Below are 17,569 nucleotides of genomic sequence, written 5' to 3'. Positions count from 1 at the left end.
AGCCGGCATTGATCTGCACTAGTCCATGTGGCCGTGCCATGCCCTTTTTTAGGCGTTAGTGCGGGGAAGAGAAAGAATGGAATCCAAGAATGTTGTATTTAGCCGGCATCGCGGGGCCCCTCACTCTCTGCTTCCCGCAGCACGACGATCACCGACCTGGCGATCAGAAAGAACCCTGTCGTGCTTTGCCGTTGAGCCCACCCCTGCAGCTCCAGTTTCCAGTGATGAAGGTTCTGACTGGGCCCTTGTCTCAGTACAAAGCAACGTGTGTTGGTCACGGACCGCGTGCCTGGCAGGCGACATGGCATTCCAGCCCCAATGTGATTGGCTCTGAGCGCCCGGCGCAAACTCCGCGTCGCGTCTGCCATTCGCACAAAAAGACGTTATGATGACCTCACGTTGATGAGTCGGGCCCGACCCCCGACAGCGCCGTCTCGAGAACCTGCCAGGCCGCTACTGCTTGCCGTCCAGGACTCTCTTTTCCTCTTCACATTCCACGGATGGACCCAGCCACGCCGCCGCCTCAAAAACAGCTACGCCCGCTGCTCCCTGCGCAGCCCGGACAATGGCCAGTGCCCGGACTGCCGCCTGGCCGCAAGCCCGGCGGGGCCTGCGACCACTGTCGGCGCCGCAAGGTCAAGGTTAGTTTCGGATCTGGATCTGCCCTGCCAACCCCTGGATAGCCGGACTCTCGCTTGGCCGTGGCCATCACCGCCGACAATGCCTGGTTGACTGACCTGACAACCTCGCCAGTGTGACGGCGCCCGGCCCGCATGCAAGTACTGCACGAAACGCGGCCTGGCATGCCGCTACCCGACCCTCGAGGGCGAGACGCGCTCCCAGGCGCTCAAGCGCAAGTATGGCGAGCTGCAGTCTCTCGAGGACCCCTATGTCCGCGTCTTTGCCGCGCTCCGGGACCGCCCCGAGGCCGAGGCCACGGCCCTCCTGCGTCGCCTGCGCCAGAGCGACGACGTGCGCTTTCTCGCGCGCCAGATCGAGCAGGGCGACCTCCTGCTCCAGCTGGCCCTGACCCCCGAGACCAACTACCGCTACGAGTTCCCGCTGAAGACCACCATGCCCATCCACCTGCTGACCCCTGACAACCACTATCTGGACTCGCTCGTGTACGAGTGGGCGCCCAGCACACGGCCACGCGACCCGCCATCGTCATCGGCACTCGCGTCTCTCGATGTGCTGACGCAGACGCCGTACCTCAAGCCGTTCCACGCCGCCAGGGTTGTGCACCCGCTGCTCGACCGGGTCTGCCCGTCGAGATGGACGACCGTCTCCGCCGACGACAAGCTCATGCGGGCGATTCTCGAGGCGTACCTGCTACAGGAGTACCACTCGTACACCGTCATTCAGATCGACTACTTCCTCGACGACATGGCCAACATGCGGGACGAGCTGTGCTCGCCTTTGCTTGTCAATGCCGTGCTGACCTTTGCCTGCGTAAGCGGTCCACCCCCATTATAGTGCCGCCGGCTTGCGTACGGAACGAATACTGACCATTTCCACACCTTCCCTTGCCATCATTACAGAGCAGCTTCCGGCCCTTCCCCGACCGCGTCAAGTACTGGGACCCGGCGACGCTGGGGTACCGGTTCTTTGCCGAGACGCGGCGGCTGTGGGACCTCGAGTCCGACAAGGCCAGCATCCCGGCCATCCAGGCCGCTGTCATCATCCACGCGTACTACTGCCTCTGCGGGCTCGACATGCTCGGCTGGACGTACACGTTCCGCGCCGTGCAGATGGGCCACGCCATGAACCTCTTCAACGGGTGTCCCGGGCCCGACACGACGCCGCGGATGCACAACGCGGCCGGCTTTGTGGCCTGGGCGCTGTACTCGTGGCAGGCGTAAGTGGCTTCCCCGCCCACCCATCACGGGACCCGAGTATTTGCTTGGGTCTGTCGGTATATTGCAGTAAGCCAAGAGTCCATTTTGTGTTGTGTGTTTGATAAATCGCCCCTGGTAATGATTGACTGACCTTTTGTGCCCTGTACGACAACCCAAAGCATGCATATGCAACTCATCATCATGAGCACGTTCTCGCCATTCCTCGATCGAACACAGCAACAACAAAGTCAACGACAAACACGGGCACGACAAGAGAAGCCACGCCCTGCGTCAACAGCGAACACATCCCAAGAGAATGCCGAAAGTGCACATCAAGGTGGCAACGAAGAAGAAGCTGAAGTAAGCGAGAATGCCGGAGCCCCGGCCGCCGCCGACGACAATGACGACGACGACGACGACGGTGGGGAGCCACCGCACGAGACAGTAGCCAAGGCCAAGGTCGCGCTGGAGACCATCGCCCGGCTGTACTACCTGCGCCACGGGTTCGCGCACACCGACATGCTGCTCATGGCGCTCGTCGTGTCCTGCGGGTTCATGGTGGTGGAGGGCATTGCGCGGAGCGTCGCGGAGGACCCTGCTGCTGCTGCTGCTGTTGCTGCTGCTGAGGATGAGGGTGTTGGTGACTTGGACTCGGACGACGCAGCCGCGACCTCGGCGTCGACTTCGACCGACAGGAACTATCCTGCCATCAACGAGGACAGCCAGCAGGCCCGAGATATCGAACGAGAGCAGCAGGGCACCGAGAGACCCTCACGGGCACAACGGGGACAACAAGAACAACCGCACCATGTCAGACCATCATCCGACCAACCGCGAAAACAGAAGGAGCACCTCGAGGGCCTGCGCTCCAGCGTCGTGCTCATGGCCAAGGGCCTCTACGAGCAAGGCCAGAACCAGTACCTCGCGCGGGCCACGTTCCAGCTGCTCACGAGCCGGATGCGGGCCGAGGAGCTGCGCGACGTCTGGCGGTACGCGCGCGTCCAGACCGACGACGATGATGACGATGACGGTGATGGAGAAGGAGGCAATTGCATCGGCGGTCCTGATTTGGCAGCAGCCCGGCGTGCCCAGGTCGAGCTCGATGCGAGACAGCCTATCAAGTCCGAGTGGCCGATTGGCGCGGATAATGTCGCGGTCGATCCGGAGGAAAGGAGGCTGACGGTGCTGATGAAGAAGCACAAAGAGGAGAAAGGGGCTGGAGCGGAGGTGAGGGCAGGTAGTGCTGATAGTTGAAAGGGTTGGTTCGCTAAGGACTGGGAAAGTTTAGTGTGTATCAATGGCTATTTACCCCTTAGGCAGACATCGGTTTCGAGGTGAGCCACTGTTTAATAAACGATGTCTTTCTGCCAGGCTATAAATTGATCAGGAGGCAAAAGGGTCCTATCAGTCTGCTTGAGCTCGGAATCCTGTGACCAATTGACGGCCTCCGCTATATCACAGGGTCCAATGGTCGGGGTCGAGCAATACCTCAAGTCAGTTCTGCAGTGCTCCGCCTCACAGGTGCATCAGAGTTTGAGCAGTAACGTCGCTTTCATTGTTTCTTTGCAATATTTTGAGAACTATGTACCAAGAAGTAACACGTGCGCTTCTCGAACTACTTGTACTTCCACCATTCAAGTAATCAGCTTTTCAACGACTGGGCGAGCAAGCCGTAGGACACTCAACTGTCGCGCCTCCGGGGTCTAGACCAATAATCTAGCAGCTGTTGTGAAATCGTCAGCACAAACCGCTCAGTACTGCGGACCATAGTCCCCACGCTCTCACATGGTTCTGAAAAGGGAAAACATACGAAAAAAGCCCTACAAGTCCGTCGCGAAATGAGACAAGCAAAACTATCTTACTCGTTGAACAGGACATAGTTGGGGCCGTTGTTCGCGCCCTCGCCGACAGTCGCGCTGGCCACGACGGCGCCGAGCTTGCCGGTCTTGACGTCGCGCTTGTACACGACGACGCGGTTGTCGTTCTGCAGGGCGCTGGCGACGAGGGTGCCTGCCTTGTTGAGCGAGAAGCCGCGCGGGTTGAGGCCGCCGGCCGGGGCGATCTGGGTGAGGGTGAGCTGGCCGCTGGCCGGGTTGATGGCGAACGAGATGATGGGGTCCGAGGGGATGGTGGTCGCGGAGCCGTCAAAGGCCGGGATGGTCAGCGAGGCCTCGTTGCGCGAGGAGATGAGGACGAAACGCTGGTCGGGCTACAAGGTCACAAAAGAATAGCAGAGGTTAGCAAAATGAGGGACTAGCATTAGCAGAAAGTGGACAGGTGGGCTCACCGAGATTTCAAGCTCGGCAGAGCTGGTGCCGGCCGGAACGCTGCCGCCAGGGCCGTGGGTGCTGAAGTTGAGAATCTGAGCAAAGCTGATTGAGCTGCCGGAGTAGGTGACCTTGTAGCCGGTGATGGTGTTGGACAGCTCGTTGACCGTGTAGAAGTACGTGTTGGGGCCGTGGACGGCGAAGCCGCCGTGGCGAGGGCCGGAACCGGGAACGGCCTTGGCCGGGGTGATGGCAGTCCACGAGTTGCCGGTGATGCGGTACAGGCGCAGGAGGTCGGCGCCGAGGTCGGGCGAGACGAGGAACTTGCGGGTCGGGTCGAGGATGGCGTCGTGCAAGTGAGGAGCCTCCTGGCGGTCCGGGACGGGGCCGGGCGCGGCGAGAGTGTACGTCTCGCTCTTAGTCAGACGAAGATCCTTGGCATTGGACACGTCGTAGCTGCTGAAGGTGGAGGTGTCGCTGGAGTCGGTGTCAGCATTGCGCGTGAGAAGCTGATTGCCAGTATTGCTTGAGACTCACTAGTGGGCAACCGCCAATCGTTCGTTGTTGGCACCCCAGAGGGTCGAGCTGACGGGAGACTTAAGCACGGGCAGGATGTCCAGAGTGGTGAGCTTGCCGTCGGCCCGTGTCTGGTACGAGGTCAGCGAGGCGTTGCCGCCCCAGCCCTCGTTGAGGCAGTAGAGGCGCGACTTTGTCTTGTCGAGCGTCAGCCAGGTGGGCTCCGAGCCACAGTCGAGGTTCTTGCCCACGACAGACAGAGTGGAGCCCTCGAGCCTGAGCGACGTGACCGTGTGGTCGTTGTAGGAAGTCGCAAAGAGAATATCCGCGCTGGCGGGGATCGCCAACAGCAGCGAGAAGAATCGCATCGGAGGAGCCATCTTTGAGGATTCGAGCAGTGACTACGGGAGGGTGCAGACGGTGAGGATCAGGAGAACGACTGGGCAGAGACTGAGCTGAGCTGCAGAAGCCAAGACCAAGTGGGAGTCCATGACCGCAGAGTCGCATCGTCTTGTTTATATATAAACTTTTCTTCTCGAAATGACCAAGGGCCCGAGAACCCCTGGAACCCCTGTCGCCTGATGATGGGGAAATCCCACGCAGTGCTACCCTGGCCTGGCCCGCTGCAGGACTGTGCTGCCCGCTTCTGGGCATTGTCCGCATCTGACGCGCCGGAGGGCCGGCCCTGGAACAGAACGCGGAGGGTGGCATTTTGTTTCTCCGCCGGCGCCAGCTCCCGAAAACCCCAGGCCCAGGCAGTGCGGGCAGTGGGACGGTGGCCTGGGGAAACGAGGGGGGATCCCGTATGGAGAGACGGCCAGCTCCAGGGGTCCAGGATCCTCTAGCCAGGGGCAAGCAAGATTCCGGCCACGCTACCTGTGGCTTGCCTGCATCTTGTCGTCCCATATGGCGACAGCCACACAATCAGCACGCCTTTGCTGACGAGAGCCCTGCGCTGTTTCCTCCACCTTTTGACTCAAGCACCCCTGCTGATCATTCCCCTCACCCGCCCGGCGCCTTCGGATGAGCCACGATGGCTCGACGTTGCGGAATGCAGGTCCCAATGCGGGGTGCTTACTCTGTGTGTGAAGGGGCACTTAATATGCTCAGCTGCGATCAATGGCACGGCGGGCCGGTTCAAATCTGCCAGACTCAATAGCCATGCCAGCCGCCCCGGCGTCCCCGTTGGCTCTGTCCACCGCCTCGGAACGCCACCCCACAACATGCAGGGCTCTGCTGAAGAAAGAGGTCGGATCCGAGGGTGGACAAGTACGTAAAGCAACCGTACGAGGACCTCAGGCAGAGCTTCAATTCGCTGCTGTGGCCAGCTGCGGTGCAAGCGGGCAATATACCCCCTGAGGCAACCAATTGACAAGCGAGGAAGAACTTCCCAGCTGGGCCAAGATGGCATACACGGATTCGCCGCGGATGATTCCCGGTACGATGACGCAGGTGACTCTCAGCCTAATGTCATTCAACCAACCACTATCATTCAGCTTCACGTAGCGAATTAGACATCATGACGATGGACAGGGGAGCCAGTGCATACAGAGTGAACACAATTGCATTACGACTATCGCTGGACCATGAGATAAATTCAAACAAAAGCTATTGGAAAGAAGTGCATTACAAATGGCAACCCGTCTCCCACAACGGCAGCTCACTTCTCTCTGGTGGGCAGCGCGGTATCGCTCAGCTTGGCCGCCTTGACACCACGCAGGGTGAAGCAAGCCCTGACTTTTGTCCCATTGCCCAGGTCAAACTGGTCCTGCAGTACCTGCTCGGGCGCCTTGAGGACATCCGCAAAGGGGATCTCTACACTGCCGACCTCCTGCTCGCCGTTCAGGCACGCGATCCTCAGCGGCGCCGCCGAAGAACCGACGAGGTCCGAGGTCAGCGGGATGCGGAACTGCTGGTCGAAGCTGGGGTTGTTGATGTCCGTGCCGGGCGCGTCCGCCTTGACGGCGGTCTGGAACCGGTGCTTGTCGCCCCAGGTCACGACGATGCTGGGCTTGAGCTCCTCGCGGGGGCCCTTGATCCCCAGCGCGCCCGCGACGAGCACGCTCAGCACGCCGCAGAGCTTGTCGTCGCCCTTGTGCGACGAGGCAGAGAAGCTGCTGTCCTCGGGGGCAAACTCGAAGAACTCTGCCGACAGTGCGATGCGGCCGCCCGTCTCCTCGCCGCCGGGGTACACCATGGCCAGCTCCTTCTTGCCGCCGGCCAGCAGGATGTCCTTGACCGAGACGGTGGCCAGGCCGACGTGGTCGTCCGACCCGACGTCGTGGTCGTGCACGTTGGCCACGATGAGCTGGTCAAAGTCCGACACCACAAAGTCGTGCGTCTCGCCCCAGGCCGGGGTCGTCGTGTTGTTCTTGGTCGTCGTGCGCCACTCCTCCTCCGCGCCGACCTGCACGGTCGCGTAGCAGTCTGGGCTCGCGCGCGTGAGCTTCGAGAGCAGCTTCTTGGCCTTGGACTGGGCCTCCTCGGCGAAGCCCCAGGCTTTGTCGACGGTGACGCGCACCACGCCGAGCGGGTAGTGATAGGTCTTGAAGTAGTCGGCGTTGGAGTCCATCTTGACGAGGAACCGGTTCGGCAGGGTGAACATGCCGTTGATGACGCTAAGGATCACCTTGCGCACCGCGTTGTCGAGCACGGAGAAGTCGGCAATATTGGCGGCGCCAGTGAAGTCGAGCTTGAGCTCGGGCGGGTTGACAAAGGCCACTTGGGCCGCGCCGATCTGGTCCCGTGTCAGCCAGAGACGAGGTGAGAGAAGGGGGGAAATTGGGAGGGACCTACCAGTGGAATCACGTTGGTCAGGGGGCAGAGCAGGACACTGAGCCTGCCATGCAGCTCGACGCTCTTGACGCCCTGTAACGCTCGCGGACCCGTCAGCTTGTGTTGTATTGCGTACACTGTCGGCGTAATGGCTGTACTCACCACCTTGGGAAACATGTCTGCATCAAGCTCAATATCGCACTTGCCAGCCCAGTTGACCTGGAGGTCGAGCTTGATGCCGTCGAGGGGCGTCTTGGTGACCCGCACGTCGGAGAACTTGAACGGGACGTCGCCCAGCTCGACGTGTGTGAAGTGCAGCGTCGCCAGCGGGCCGGGAAGCATCGTCTTGAACATTGGGTCCACGATGTCCTTGATCATCTTGCTACCGGCAGCGTCAATGTTGGGCCAGAGCTGTGCTACAATGTCGTTCAGGAAGCCTGCGTGGAATGGAAGTGTCAGAAGCAGGTGACCATTGCGAATGAGATACGAGAGTCGCCACGCAGCTGCTGGGAGCCTTCCCTGGCTAGCTGCTGTCTGCGAAGGATGAAGCGAGATAGGGCATACCGGCAGACTCGCCAGGTCCCTCGGAGGACAACCGGTCGATGATGGCGGCCATTGTGGACGGTACTGTGCGGTGGCCGAGACGAGTGGGCAGGCAATGCTGGCTCGACAACGAGATATGTCGGCGACGTGAAAGTGAATGTTTGGGTTTCGAAGCTTGGAAGGTCGACTGTATGACTGCAGCCACCGTGGAGCCTGGCCGTCTCCTCTTAAGGAGTCTCTGAATGTGTGACTGTGAAGCAGGCAAAACAAGGTCAGCGGGAGTTGTTCGTGACGTCAGTGGGGCCACGCACCACCAGCCCCTGATGTGCAGCTCGACGTGGCACACTCACCAAGGCGTCGTGCACGATGAACGCGCAGAAAATGTCGCGTCTATGCGTCGTTCTTGTTTGCTGTCCCTCCTAGTGACGCGCCCCTCTTTCTCGGCTGTGTTCCGATCGGGTAAGCAGGACTTGGAAGACAAGGCAGCTGATGCTCCCACGACGTGGCTGGTGGGGAGGCGAGGGGCAAGCGGCGGAGGTGGAGCTGGCTCATGCTGCTCTCTTAAGGTTGCCAGCTCTCAATTAAGCTTAATCGGTTGGGCCGACTGTGAAGGTGGGGATGTCCAGGTCTGCCGTGCCGCAGCGTAGGACAAGTCTCGACATGGCGCAGGGTCGGAGACGCAGGTTGAGCTGCGTCGAGGTGGTTTTCTTTACTTCTTATGCGATCCGCTCTACCTGGCATGTCTGTATCGTATTCGGGGAAGAATCGTCATATCCCTGATTGCCAATCCCCAGCTTAAACCTACCTCGGTAGACACTAAAGGAAGACCAAGATGTCTGTCGAAATTTCATAGAAAAAAAGAAGAGAAGGAAAAATGGGTAAAGCATCGTTCCGCGTCACCTTATGCGATTGAGAAATGCAAGTTTTCACCACATAGCCCTGATAACGATGACTCATCATCATCGAGCAAGCAAATTTTAGATCACGACCTTTAACTTTCACGGCACCGATGACCATGACAGGCATACTACAGGGTACTAGAGTTAGCAATTCTTGAATACAGAGACCATAGTCAACGGTGGCACGCGCAACGCCCTGGTCAAGAAGCCGAACCACGCTACTTTCATGACTCTCCCACCATGGTTGCTCCGAACTCGTTGAGGACACACTGGCATCTATCAAAGCACGACTTCACAAATGGTGCGTTTACGGAATCAGATTAATTGAGAGACAGCCTATCATTTCGCTCACGGACCGAAGGCGGAGTCCTCTCAGATGATACGTATAAATCCTCCAGCTAGCTGCACTAAATGTCCACCATGCCCCTCCTGAAGAGTGAAACCAAGTTCCATAACATCCCCAGGATAACGAACAAGGCCGTAGACATCGGGCACAACCTTAACGCCTCAGCTCATGTTCACGTAGTATAAAACAGCATACCACGGCCAGGGCAGCTCCGAAGAGAGACACTACGTGCCCAGCCGCCAGCCCGTAGACGTACGCCTCCACAACCAACGCAGCGATATCTGGTGGGGCGTCGTCGATATATTCGATGCTCGAGGTGGCACTTTCGACGATCTAAAATGGTACAACCGTCAGCCATCAGTAATGCACCAACATCAATAACCGGAAAGCAGAAAAGTTGGTCTCCAGTAGAGACACTTTGCTCACCTTTGACACAGCGACCTCGTCAATACCACGAAGCCGTAGCAATGCAGCAAGGCGGCCCGCCATTGTCTGCAGCGTGACGGCGCTCACGCCGGCCATGCCCATAATGACCCCGACAGTAACGACGAGGAAGATGCCCGACATGGCGGCCGCCTTGTGGGCCGGGTCGATCGTGGCCTGGATGGCGACAAAGGTGGCCGTCTGCACCATGCCTGTGCCCAGCCCGCCGGGGAAGATGTAGAGGGACTCCCAGACGTTGGTTTGGCCGTGCCAGCGGAGGAGCATCAGCAGGTATGACACAGACGAGACGGCGGTTGCAAGAATAAGTACTTGGCGGTATCGGCCGGTTCTGAGTTTTTCCAAAGCGAAAGGTCAGTTCTTGGGAGTACTGAGAGGTGCGCGTTGAAATAACAAGACAGCCGATGGTCAGAGACGAACCTTTTAATGACGATGCCTGCCACGAGAGCGCCGATTGCGTTGCCCACCACGGCGGGGATCAGATACGCCCCGGCAACCTTGTTGGAAACCCTCTGGGTGACCTGGAAGTATAGAGGCACCGAGAACAGGAGGCCCAGCTGCGCCATGGCCTGGAGAAGCGTCACCAGGTAGGCCAGGACGACGTCACGATTGTGAAGCACCTCGAGGGGGAAGATGGGCTCCACAGCCCAGCGCTTCTCTGCCAGGACGAATAGAGCCCCGAGCAAGATCGGCGCAGCGATTACGGCCGCGATAGTCGGACCGGACCACCCCCCAGGCAGACTGCTGAGCTCGAATGGCAGAAGCAGGGCCAGAATGAACAGGGCCAAGAGACCAGCACCAAGGAAGTCGACACGCGCCAGGCCTCGGGGTTTCTCCTTGCTGTCGATCTCTGGCTCCGACCTGGTCGTCACGTTGCCGGAGCTGTCGGGCCCACGTTGCTGCCGTGGTAGCCACGCCAGGCACAGAAGGATGGCAAGGCAGAAAACGGGCACCTGGCCCATGAAAGACCAGCGCCACCCGACGGTGTCGGCGAGCCACCCGCCCACGGGGCCGCCCAGGCTGCGGCCTGCGGTGGCCGCGAGGTTGATGCTAGCTTGCCACGATGCTGCCTCGCGCAAGGGGACAAGATCTATCACAGGTGCCCGCGCAGACGCGGGCGTTAGCCAAAAAGCCATTTGACCTCTTGTGTTTTGGGTGTCTCTCCAACGTGGGAAAGGGGGGCAACTTAGGAACTGACCAGTGATCAGCAGGATTCCGAGCACATTGAGTGCTGACCCTCCACAGCCTGAGACTACCCGGCCAACAATGACTTCTCCCATGGATCGTCCAGCGCCGACAATGGCACTGCGTCGGCGATGTCAGTATCTCCTTCCAAGTGAGGGGCGAAGAACGAGCCGCGCTAAGGAATACCCTGTGCCTCACCATCCGACTGCGAATAACGCATATGCTATGACGAGCAGAAGTCGCCGACCGTATATGTCACTTAGCTTTCCATACTATTGAGCAGCAAGATTAGCCCACTTCTGATTGTTGCGGGACCTCATCGCCCAGATGAAACCCCTTCGGGGACAGCTCTCGAGTGCCTTCTGGCGGCTTACCATGGCTTGTGTGGCCGCACCTGCGAGGTTGTACGCCACGAAGAGCCAGCTCGAGGAGGATAGGGCATTGAACTCGGACGCAATAGCCGGGTGCGTAGCCAGGACCAGCGAGCCGTCGACATTCGCAGTAAATGCGCCGAGGACCAGGACCAGGACGACGCGGACGACAGCAAGTGATGAATGACGGCCCGGTTTCGCGTTCGTGGCGGCATTGAGATCACCCGTCGTGCCTTCTTCCATAGATCCATCATGATTCGCGACATGATTCGCGACCTGACTGACTCCTTTGGGGAGAATATTAGCAAAGGTGTCAATTAATGTGGCGCACAAGAAACGTCCGCATCACGGCATATCAAGGACACACCTGTAGTGCTAGAAGCAGCAGCTGGCAGCAAAGGCGTCGTCTCTCCCAGCGGCTGGCTCAATGCCGTAGCGGGGCCGAGAATCCCCTGAGCAGATGATGCTTTCGGTGGAGGATCTGAGGACATGATGGCGAATTCTATGCGGAGCTATGGACGTCTCGTCTGTCTTCCGCCGCCCGTCGGCTAGTCAGTAGCAAATCTGTACAGGTAGCAAATTGGTTTCTGCCAGCTGAAAAGGGCGGATACCGCGGGAGACAGCAAATAAACAACGCGACGGGGTTAACTTTACTCAAGCTGAACAGACGGCATACGGTTCCTCGTACGCTCGGCCACAAGACAAGGATCCGGTGCTCGAATTCCGCTCGAGTCTTCTCCCACAGGCATTTCTTTCGGCCGGGGATGTCACGCCATGCCGACCTCCGGAACCACCCTGACAGCAGCTCGGCTCCGCGCCGAAAGGGGTTTCAGCGCAGGCGTGATTGCGCACCGCCCGCATGGCGCCATTGCGGGTCACACTTTCGCAAGACTCAACCCTACCCCGGCGAGAAGAGACGCTCGTGCTGGGATATGTCAGCGATAAGAACATGCAGGACCTACGGCACCAGCTGAATGGTGTCTAGCGTGGATTCACTATGCAATGAACACAATGGTTATTGGCTCACCTAACTTGCTCTTGGAGAAAGGCTGGGCTCCGACCTGCATGAGCCGCTGGGGACATGTCTCTAAGGCCCGATTGCGTGCTTTGGAGGCTCACCTGAGGTTTTGGCGCGATACCATGACAGCTGGCTGGGTGTTCACTAGCACCCTTGGCGGAGGAACAAAACTTACAGGCAGTTGTCAGAAAGGAACAAGACACTATACTGCCAGCGGGATTCGTGCGTATCGCAAGTGCATCGTGAGAAAATACGTGTTGTCTGCCAATGGTGGGACGGCCGCCAGCACAGCGCAAAGTGCGCCGGGTACCAGCTCCCTCCAACGACTCCAAGTATGTTGCGATTGGACTAGAAATATTGTTCTTATTTTCTATTGCTATTGAGGTAACAGAGCTTGCGTGTCTACTCAATAAGCGCGCCAGCTTATGACAGCCGTCATGATATAGTTGAAGATTTGTAGATAGTTTCACCAGTGCCGTGTACTGAGGGCAGCCCAGCGTGTTGATTCCCAGTAATGCAACACCAGGCAGCACTCCGGCTGGCAAATCGTCTAGTGGGAGAACCGGAAATCCAGCCGCTTGTTACCAGCGCCCGCATTCCTGACGATATACTCTGCCTTCTCATCCTCGGACATGGCCGTCCAGACGCGGTCCCGGCGCTGGTTTTGTGCGCGGTAGAAGAACCAGGCACCGGTAAAGATGACAATGTTGTAGCCAATGACGACAAGCAGGGCAGTGTTTCCCACGCGGTACAAGGGCGCGTCCTCTGTGCGGTAGACGTTGACGCCTATCATGGCTCCCGCCTGCACGCACATATTGTAGAGGGCGGCCGAGACGGTGCGGGAGCGGACGGCGTTGCTGTTGCGCGAGACGAGCGACACGATGATGGGGTGCGTGAGCGGCGCCGAGCAGAGCACCGTCATGACGGCCCACACTGCCCACGGGTTCGAGGCGGCCGTGTAGCCCACGCGCAGCCAGATGAGGAAGGGTAACGCCCAGAATTGTGGCACGAGCAGCGCCAGGACGGGCCTGCCGGTGCGCTCGGCCAACCAGGATATCCCGAGCATCGTAATGACTGTTGCTATGGATGGTTAGAAACGAGACGATGCAGAAGGTGATGATGCCCAGCCTTGACATGGGTACGACGGGCGGCGAGTATGCGTCACTTACTTCCGAGGACCTGATTGGGGATGGAGAGCAGGTTGGTGTGCAGCACGTCAAACCCAAGGGTACGCAGGGAGAGGACGAGATACTGCTTGGGTGGCACAATGGGAAGGAAGTTTGAAAAGGCAAAGAGGTAGAACGGCCAGAGGTGATAGTCACAAATGCTCTTCCATAGCAAGGAAAGGGTGATGCGCTCCCGGTTATGCATCGACGACTTGGTAGGATCGTCGCGGATAACGCGGTTCACGATGATTTCCTCCTCACGAGGCGTGAACCAGCCGTTCTTTCCACGGAGCCACCCCTTGGTCTCGGTCGGGCCAGCCGGCATCATGCCAAACGAGAGAAGCCCGATAACGAGTGTGAGGAGGCCCTAACGAACGACAGGTAAGTAATTATCTTGTCGCTACATGGCATTCGGTTGCTTACTTCAATCAGAAACATCCACCTCCAGCCGGCATAACCCAGGACACCGCGCATCCGTAGAATACCAGCAGCGAGGAAAGCAACCACGATGTCGGCAAGAGTCATGGAGAGCCAGAAGAAGCTGAGCCGGATTGCCATCTCGCTGTGCTTGTAGAAGTACGATAAATAGAGAATAATCTGCATCGACGAGACATAGGAGTGCCTCAAATCAGCCCAGGTCGATAATGTGACGTGAAAGCGTCCAGATTGCTCTGTCGAGGAACTTACATCCGGGATGAAGCCGCCCTGAAGTAGCCCCAGCAAAGCACGGCAGGCCAGGAAGGAACTACGCCCCGACAACCAGAACTGGCATGTCGCGACCAGAGACCAGAGAGTGAGCTGTGCGGGGATCCAACGGTCCGGTCCAGCCCACTTGGAGACGAGCTGGGATGGCAGCTCTGCACAGAGGAACGATAAAGCGAAGACGGTTTGCCCCAAGTTGAAATCTGTCGCGACGATTCAAGGTCAGCACGGGCCTTGACCTGTGCCCGGATGGGCTCGCTCGCACATACCATTGCTGATCATGCCCAAGTCTTGGAGGAAGTTGTCGCTCATCGCCTGCTGAATATTGGCGCGGTCAATCTCGAGGCCGATGAACATGACACAGCACCAGATCATGATGCGCAAGTCAACTTTTCTCATGAGCTTGTCGTCCTCGCGCCACGTCCATCGTGCATCTGGGTTGAAGCGGTGGATATTCTCCCTGACAAAAAAAGAAAGAAACATCAGAATTAGCCTGACTGTGATACGTGTGGGATTTCGAATTGGGGCTTGGTACACACCAGTTCTCCGGAGGCTGGTACTGACCCGCGAGCTGTGGATCATCAAAGACGCTCGGCTTTACGGGCAAGATCTGTGAGCGAAGGTATAGTTGGTAGGGAGAACATAGTCCAAGCAACGTACGAGAGTGGCAGTATCGTCAGGGTCGTATGTCTTGTCGGACTTCTCCCACAAGAATCTTTTGGCCTTTCTCGAGACGCCCAGCGGGAGTATCTCAACGACAACGCCTTCTTTGCCGGCTGCCTCAAGCTTATTCTTGCTAATGGCGTCCAGAGCGACAACGGTCGCCATGATAGGGTGTGAGCTGGGGGCGCTCGACCGGATATGCTCGACAAAATTCGCTGAGGTGCCTGGACTGGCGGCTGGGAATCGAGTCTCTGGAGTTTCCTCAACCCTCAGCCACGAGGGCTGACAGGCGGCTATTCTTGTAAGCCACCATCTTGAATGACATGATCAAGCCAGTATCCAATCCTCTGGTGGGGCATCATGCTGCATAGGCGGCCCCTAGGTCTCTCGAGCTGAGGGAGAGCGAGCCCTCTGCCCGGAAGACGTCTGTAACAATCCTCGTAAAGCGTGTCGGCATCAATTGCCGTGTACTTGCCGAAGGCGATGTCGGAAGGGCCTTCTCGGAGGCGATTCCTGCAGGGTTGCGGAGACTATTTCTGCCCGCGATGTCTTGTGCGAGCACGCAATGGTGCTGCATGATGTGGTGATGCCAAGGGTGTACCCGCAGCTCAGCTATCCCGAGCTGGGGGCTTCCGCTAGGGCTGCATCCGCCGGGTGAACCCTGTCGCGTCGGGAGGAGCGGGAACAAAAGTCCAGGGATAAAGCTGCGTTCTTTCAGGACTATTGCAACGACATGAATCGACCATTGTCCTGTGTAGCACTCATCGGTTGAAGTGTGCCTCCCGGATCTGCCACCAGGAACCCTCCCGCAACTAACAGCTCTGTTTCTTCGCCCATGATGAAGTATCTTGCGCCTCTTCTCACAAGCCTTGCGGCCTTGGCGGATGGCAGCATCATCTCGGACATCCTGTCTGGCAGCACCCAGCAGAGGCCGCTGGGGCCCTCGGGCCCGACAAAGCGGCCCAATGTCGTCTTCATCCTTACCGACGACCAGGACCTGCACATGGACTCGCTTGACTATATGCCCCTGCTCAAGAAGCACATGAGAGATCAAGGCACATTCTACAAACGCCACTTCACCACGACGGCCATCTGCTGCCCAGCCCGTGTGACTCTCTGGACAGGCAAAGCGGCTCACAACACGAATGTGACTGATCTCGCTGCCCCCTACGGTAAGAGGAGAGAGGTCCAGCGACTCGGAGTGTCCTTCATCTGCTGACCTTGAGAAATTGCTACAGGTGGTTACCCCAAATTCGTCGAGGAAGGCCTGAACGAGAACTACCTGCCGATCTGGCTCCAGTCGGAGGGCTACAACACCTACTATGCCGGCAAGCTGTTCAATGCGCACACTGTCAACAACTATGACCAGCCATTTGTCAAGGGCTGGAACGAGTCTGTGAGTACTTGCCACCCCTTCCTCGTCGCCAAGCTCATGTAGTCTGACAGCTCGATTGTGCAATCGCAGGACTTCCTCCTGGACCCATATGTCTACATGTACCTCAATTCAACGTTCCAGCGCAACAGGGAGGCCCCCGTGAGCCACGAGGGCGAGTACGTCACGGATGTGCTCGCAGCCAAGACGCAGGGCTTTCTCGAGTCGGCACTTGAGGCCGAGAACGAGCGCCCGTTCTTCCTCGCGGTAGCCCCCAACGCGCCGCACAGCAATGTCGACGCCAGCTTCGCCAAAATTAACTTTACGGACGTTCCGCGCAACTGGTCGTTTAAGCTGACCACCCCAGTCCCCGCCGCGCGACACGCACACCTCTTTGCCGACGCCATCGTGCCCCGGCGGGCCAACTTCAACCCGGAGCGCGCGTCTGGAGCCAACTGGGTGCGCCAGCAGCCGCGTCTGAGCGATGACAACGTTGCGTGGAACGACGACTTTTACCGCAACCGACTGCGGGCACTCCAGGCAGTGGATGAGCTCATCGACGACGTCTTTGCGCGCCTCGAGGCGGCCGGCGTGCGGGACCACACATATGTCGTCTTCACGACCGACAACGGCTTCCACATCAGCCAGCACCGCCTCCAGCCGGGCAAGGAGTGCAGCTTCGAGGAGGACATCAACATCCCCCTGATCATCCGGGGCCCGGGCATTCCCAAGGGCGCTGTCTCCGAGGCCGTGACGACCCACTCAGACCTCGCGCCGACCATCCTCTCGATAATCGGCGCCCCCCTGCGGGCCGACTTTGACGGCATCGTGGTGCCCCTGACGCAGAAGCAACAGGAGGCCGCCGTCCAGACCCGGCACGAGCACGTCGCCGTCGAGTTCTGGGGCATGGCCGGCTCCGAGGGCAAGTTCCCGCTACACGACAGCCAGGGCCCGGCCTACTTCCTGCGCAACAACACGTACCAAGGCCATCCGCGTCATCGGCCCGCGCTACAACCTGCACTACGTCGTCTGGTGCAACAACGAGCACGAGCTCTACGACCTCCAGGCCGACCCTCACCAGGTGACCAACCTGCTCCACCCCGACGAGGCGGCGTCCCGGCCAGCCACCCTCCTCGGCCACCCGCTCGACTCGGTCGTGGCGCGCCTCGACGCGCTGCTCCTGGTGGCCAAGTCGTGCAAGGGCCGGACCTGCACGCAGCCCTGGCACGCTCTGCACCCGCAGGGCGACGTCGGCACCCTCCACGAGGCCCTCGCGCCCCAGTTCGACGCCTTTTACCTGAAGCAACAGCCGCGCGTGCGCTTCGAGTGGTGTGCGCCGGCCCAGCTGCTAGCCGCGGAGGGTCCGCAGTTTGAAAAGGACGGCGTGGCGTTCTGGAACAGTGACTGGAGTCTGTGGACGTGAGCATCTTGATTTTCTAATCACGGGCAGGGCATGAATTTACCTGC

At 59.0% G+C, this 17,569-nt stretch overlaps 7 protein-coding genes across 7 annotated transcripts; 3 read left to right on the top strand and 4 right to left on the bottom strand.

Moving 5' to 3' along the window:
- Positions 1–500: 500 nt before the first annotated feature.
- Positions 501–1,862, top strand: B0I36DRAFT_245517 (uncharacterized protein; the record flags this gene model as incomplete). Its single annotated transcript, XM_046150162.1, has 3 exons — positions 501–641; positions 754–1,452; positions 1,542–1,862. 3 exons carry the CDS (start codon positions 501–503, stop codon positions 1,860–1,862), a joined length of 1,161 nt encoding a protein of 386 aa, XP_046012115.1.
- B0I36DRAFT_135497 (uncharacterized protein) lies at positions 1,852–3,138 on the top strand. Its single transcript, XM_046148281.1, has one exon. It carries the CDS (start codon positions 2,019–2,021, stop codon positions 3,090–3,092), a length of 1,074 nt encoding a protein of 357 aa, XP_046012114.1. The 5' UTR covers positions 1,852–2,018; the 3' UTR covers positions 3,093–3,138.
- A 232-nt stretch (positions 3,139–3,370) lies between these two features.
- Positions 3,371–5,085, bottom strand: B0I36DRAFT_326398 (Lactonase, 7-bladed beta-propeller-domain-containing protein). The gene is made up of 4 exons (XM_046154340.1): positions 4,643–5,085; positions 4,126–4,582; positions 3,701–4,047; positions 3,371–3,561 (listed from the first exon to the last, which is right to left on the bottom strand). Exons 1-4 carry the CDS (start codon positions 4,999–5,001, stop codon positions 3,555–3,557), a joined length of 1,170 nt encoding a protein of 389 aa, XP_046012113.1. The 5' UTR covers positions 5,002–5,085; the 3' UTR covers positions 3,371–3,554.
- Positions 5,086–6,281: 1,196 nt separating this feature from the next.
- On the bottom strand, positions 6,282–8,012 carry B0I36DRAFT_364299 (uncharacterized protein; the record flags this gene model as incomplete). The annotated part of the gene is made up of 4 exons (XM_046158938.1): positions 6,282–7,358; positions 7,418–7,489; positions 7,559–7,833; positions 7,961–8,012. The coding sequence occupies 4 exons, from the start codon at positions 8,010–8,012 to the stop codon at positions 6,282–6,284; spliced, it is 1,476 nt and encodes a 491-aa protein (XP_046012112.1).
- A 1,325-nt stretch (positions 8,013–9,337) lies between these two features.
- On the bottom strand, positions 9,338–11,424 carry B0I36DRAFT_245139 (major facilitator superfamily domain-containing protein; the record flags this gene model as incomplete). Its single annotated transcript, XM_046150129.1, has 7 exons — positions 9,338–9,517; positions 9,611–9,956; positions 10,046–10,475; positions 10,521–10,715; positions 10,824–10,930; positions 11,009–11,082; positions 11,185–11,424. The coding sequence occupies 7 exons, from the start codon at positions 11,422–11,424 to the stop codon at positions 9,338–9,340; spliced, it is 1,572 nt and encodes a 523-aa protein (XP_046012111.1).
- Positions 11,425–12,749: 1,325 nt separating this feature from the next.
- B0I36DRAFT_364297 (major facilitator superfamily domain-containing protein) lies at positions 12,750–14,895 on the bottom strand (the record flags this gene model as incomplete). Its single annotated transcript, XM_046158937.1, has 7 exons — positions 12,750–13,273; positions 13,369–13,732; positions 13,789–13,962; positions 14,053–14,270; positions 14,337–14,527; positions 14,607–14,662; positions 14,728–14,895. The coding sequence occupies 7 exons, from the start codon at positions 14,893–14,895 to the stop codon at positions 12,750–12,752; spliced, it is 1,695 nt and encodes a 564-aa protein (XP_046012110.1).
- Positions 14,896–15,463: 568 nt separating this feature from the next.
- On the top strand, positions 15,464–17,525 carry B0I36DRAFT_375128 (alkaline-phosphatase-like protein; the record flags this gene model as incomplete). Its single annotated transcript, XM_046160337.1, has 5 exons — positions 15,464–15,484; positions 15,689–15,902; positions 15,969–16,126; positions 16,196–17,028; positions 17,051–17,525. The coding sequence occupies 5 exons, from the start codon at positions 15,464–15,466 to the stop codon at positions 17,523–17,525; spliced, it is 1,701 nt and encodes a 566-aa protein (XP_046012109.1).
- Between the last annotated feature and the right edge of the window lie 44 nt (positions 17,526–17,569).

Source organism: Microdochium trichocladiopsis (assembly GCF_020744255.1).
Source record: "Microdochium trichocladiopsis strain MPI-CAGE-CH-0230 chromosome Unknown B0I36scaffold_6, whole genome shotgun sequence".
Lineage (NCBI taxonomy): Eukaryota > Fungi > Ascomycota > Sordariomycetes > Xylariales > Microdochiaceae > Microdochium > Microdochium trichocladiopsis.
The sequence above is the reverse complement of the archived record's forward strand: the minus strand, read 5'-3'. Positions and strand labels throughout refer to the sequence as shown.

Excerpts from the sequence above, each read along its gene's own strand:
- B0I36DRAFT_135497 (XM_046148281.1), top strand. The coding sequence starts at position 2,019 with ATGCATATGCAACTCATCATCATGAGCACGTTCTCGCCATTCCTCGAT.
- B0I36DRAFT_326398 (XM_046154340.1), bottom strand. The coding sequence starts at position 5,001 with ATGGCTCCTCCGATGCGATTCTTCTCGCTGCTGTTGGCGATCCCCGCC. Across the intron at positions 4,583-4,642 it reads CGATTGGCGGTTGCCCACTA|CGACACCTCCACCTTCAGCA; the intron begins GTGAGTCTCAAG and ends CACCGACTCCAG. Across the intron at positions 4,048-4,125 it reads CTGCCGAGCTTGAAATCTCG|CCCGACCAGCGTTTCGTCCT; the intron begins GTGAGCCCACCT and ends GTGACCTTGTAG.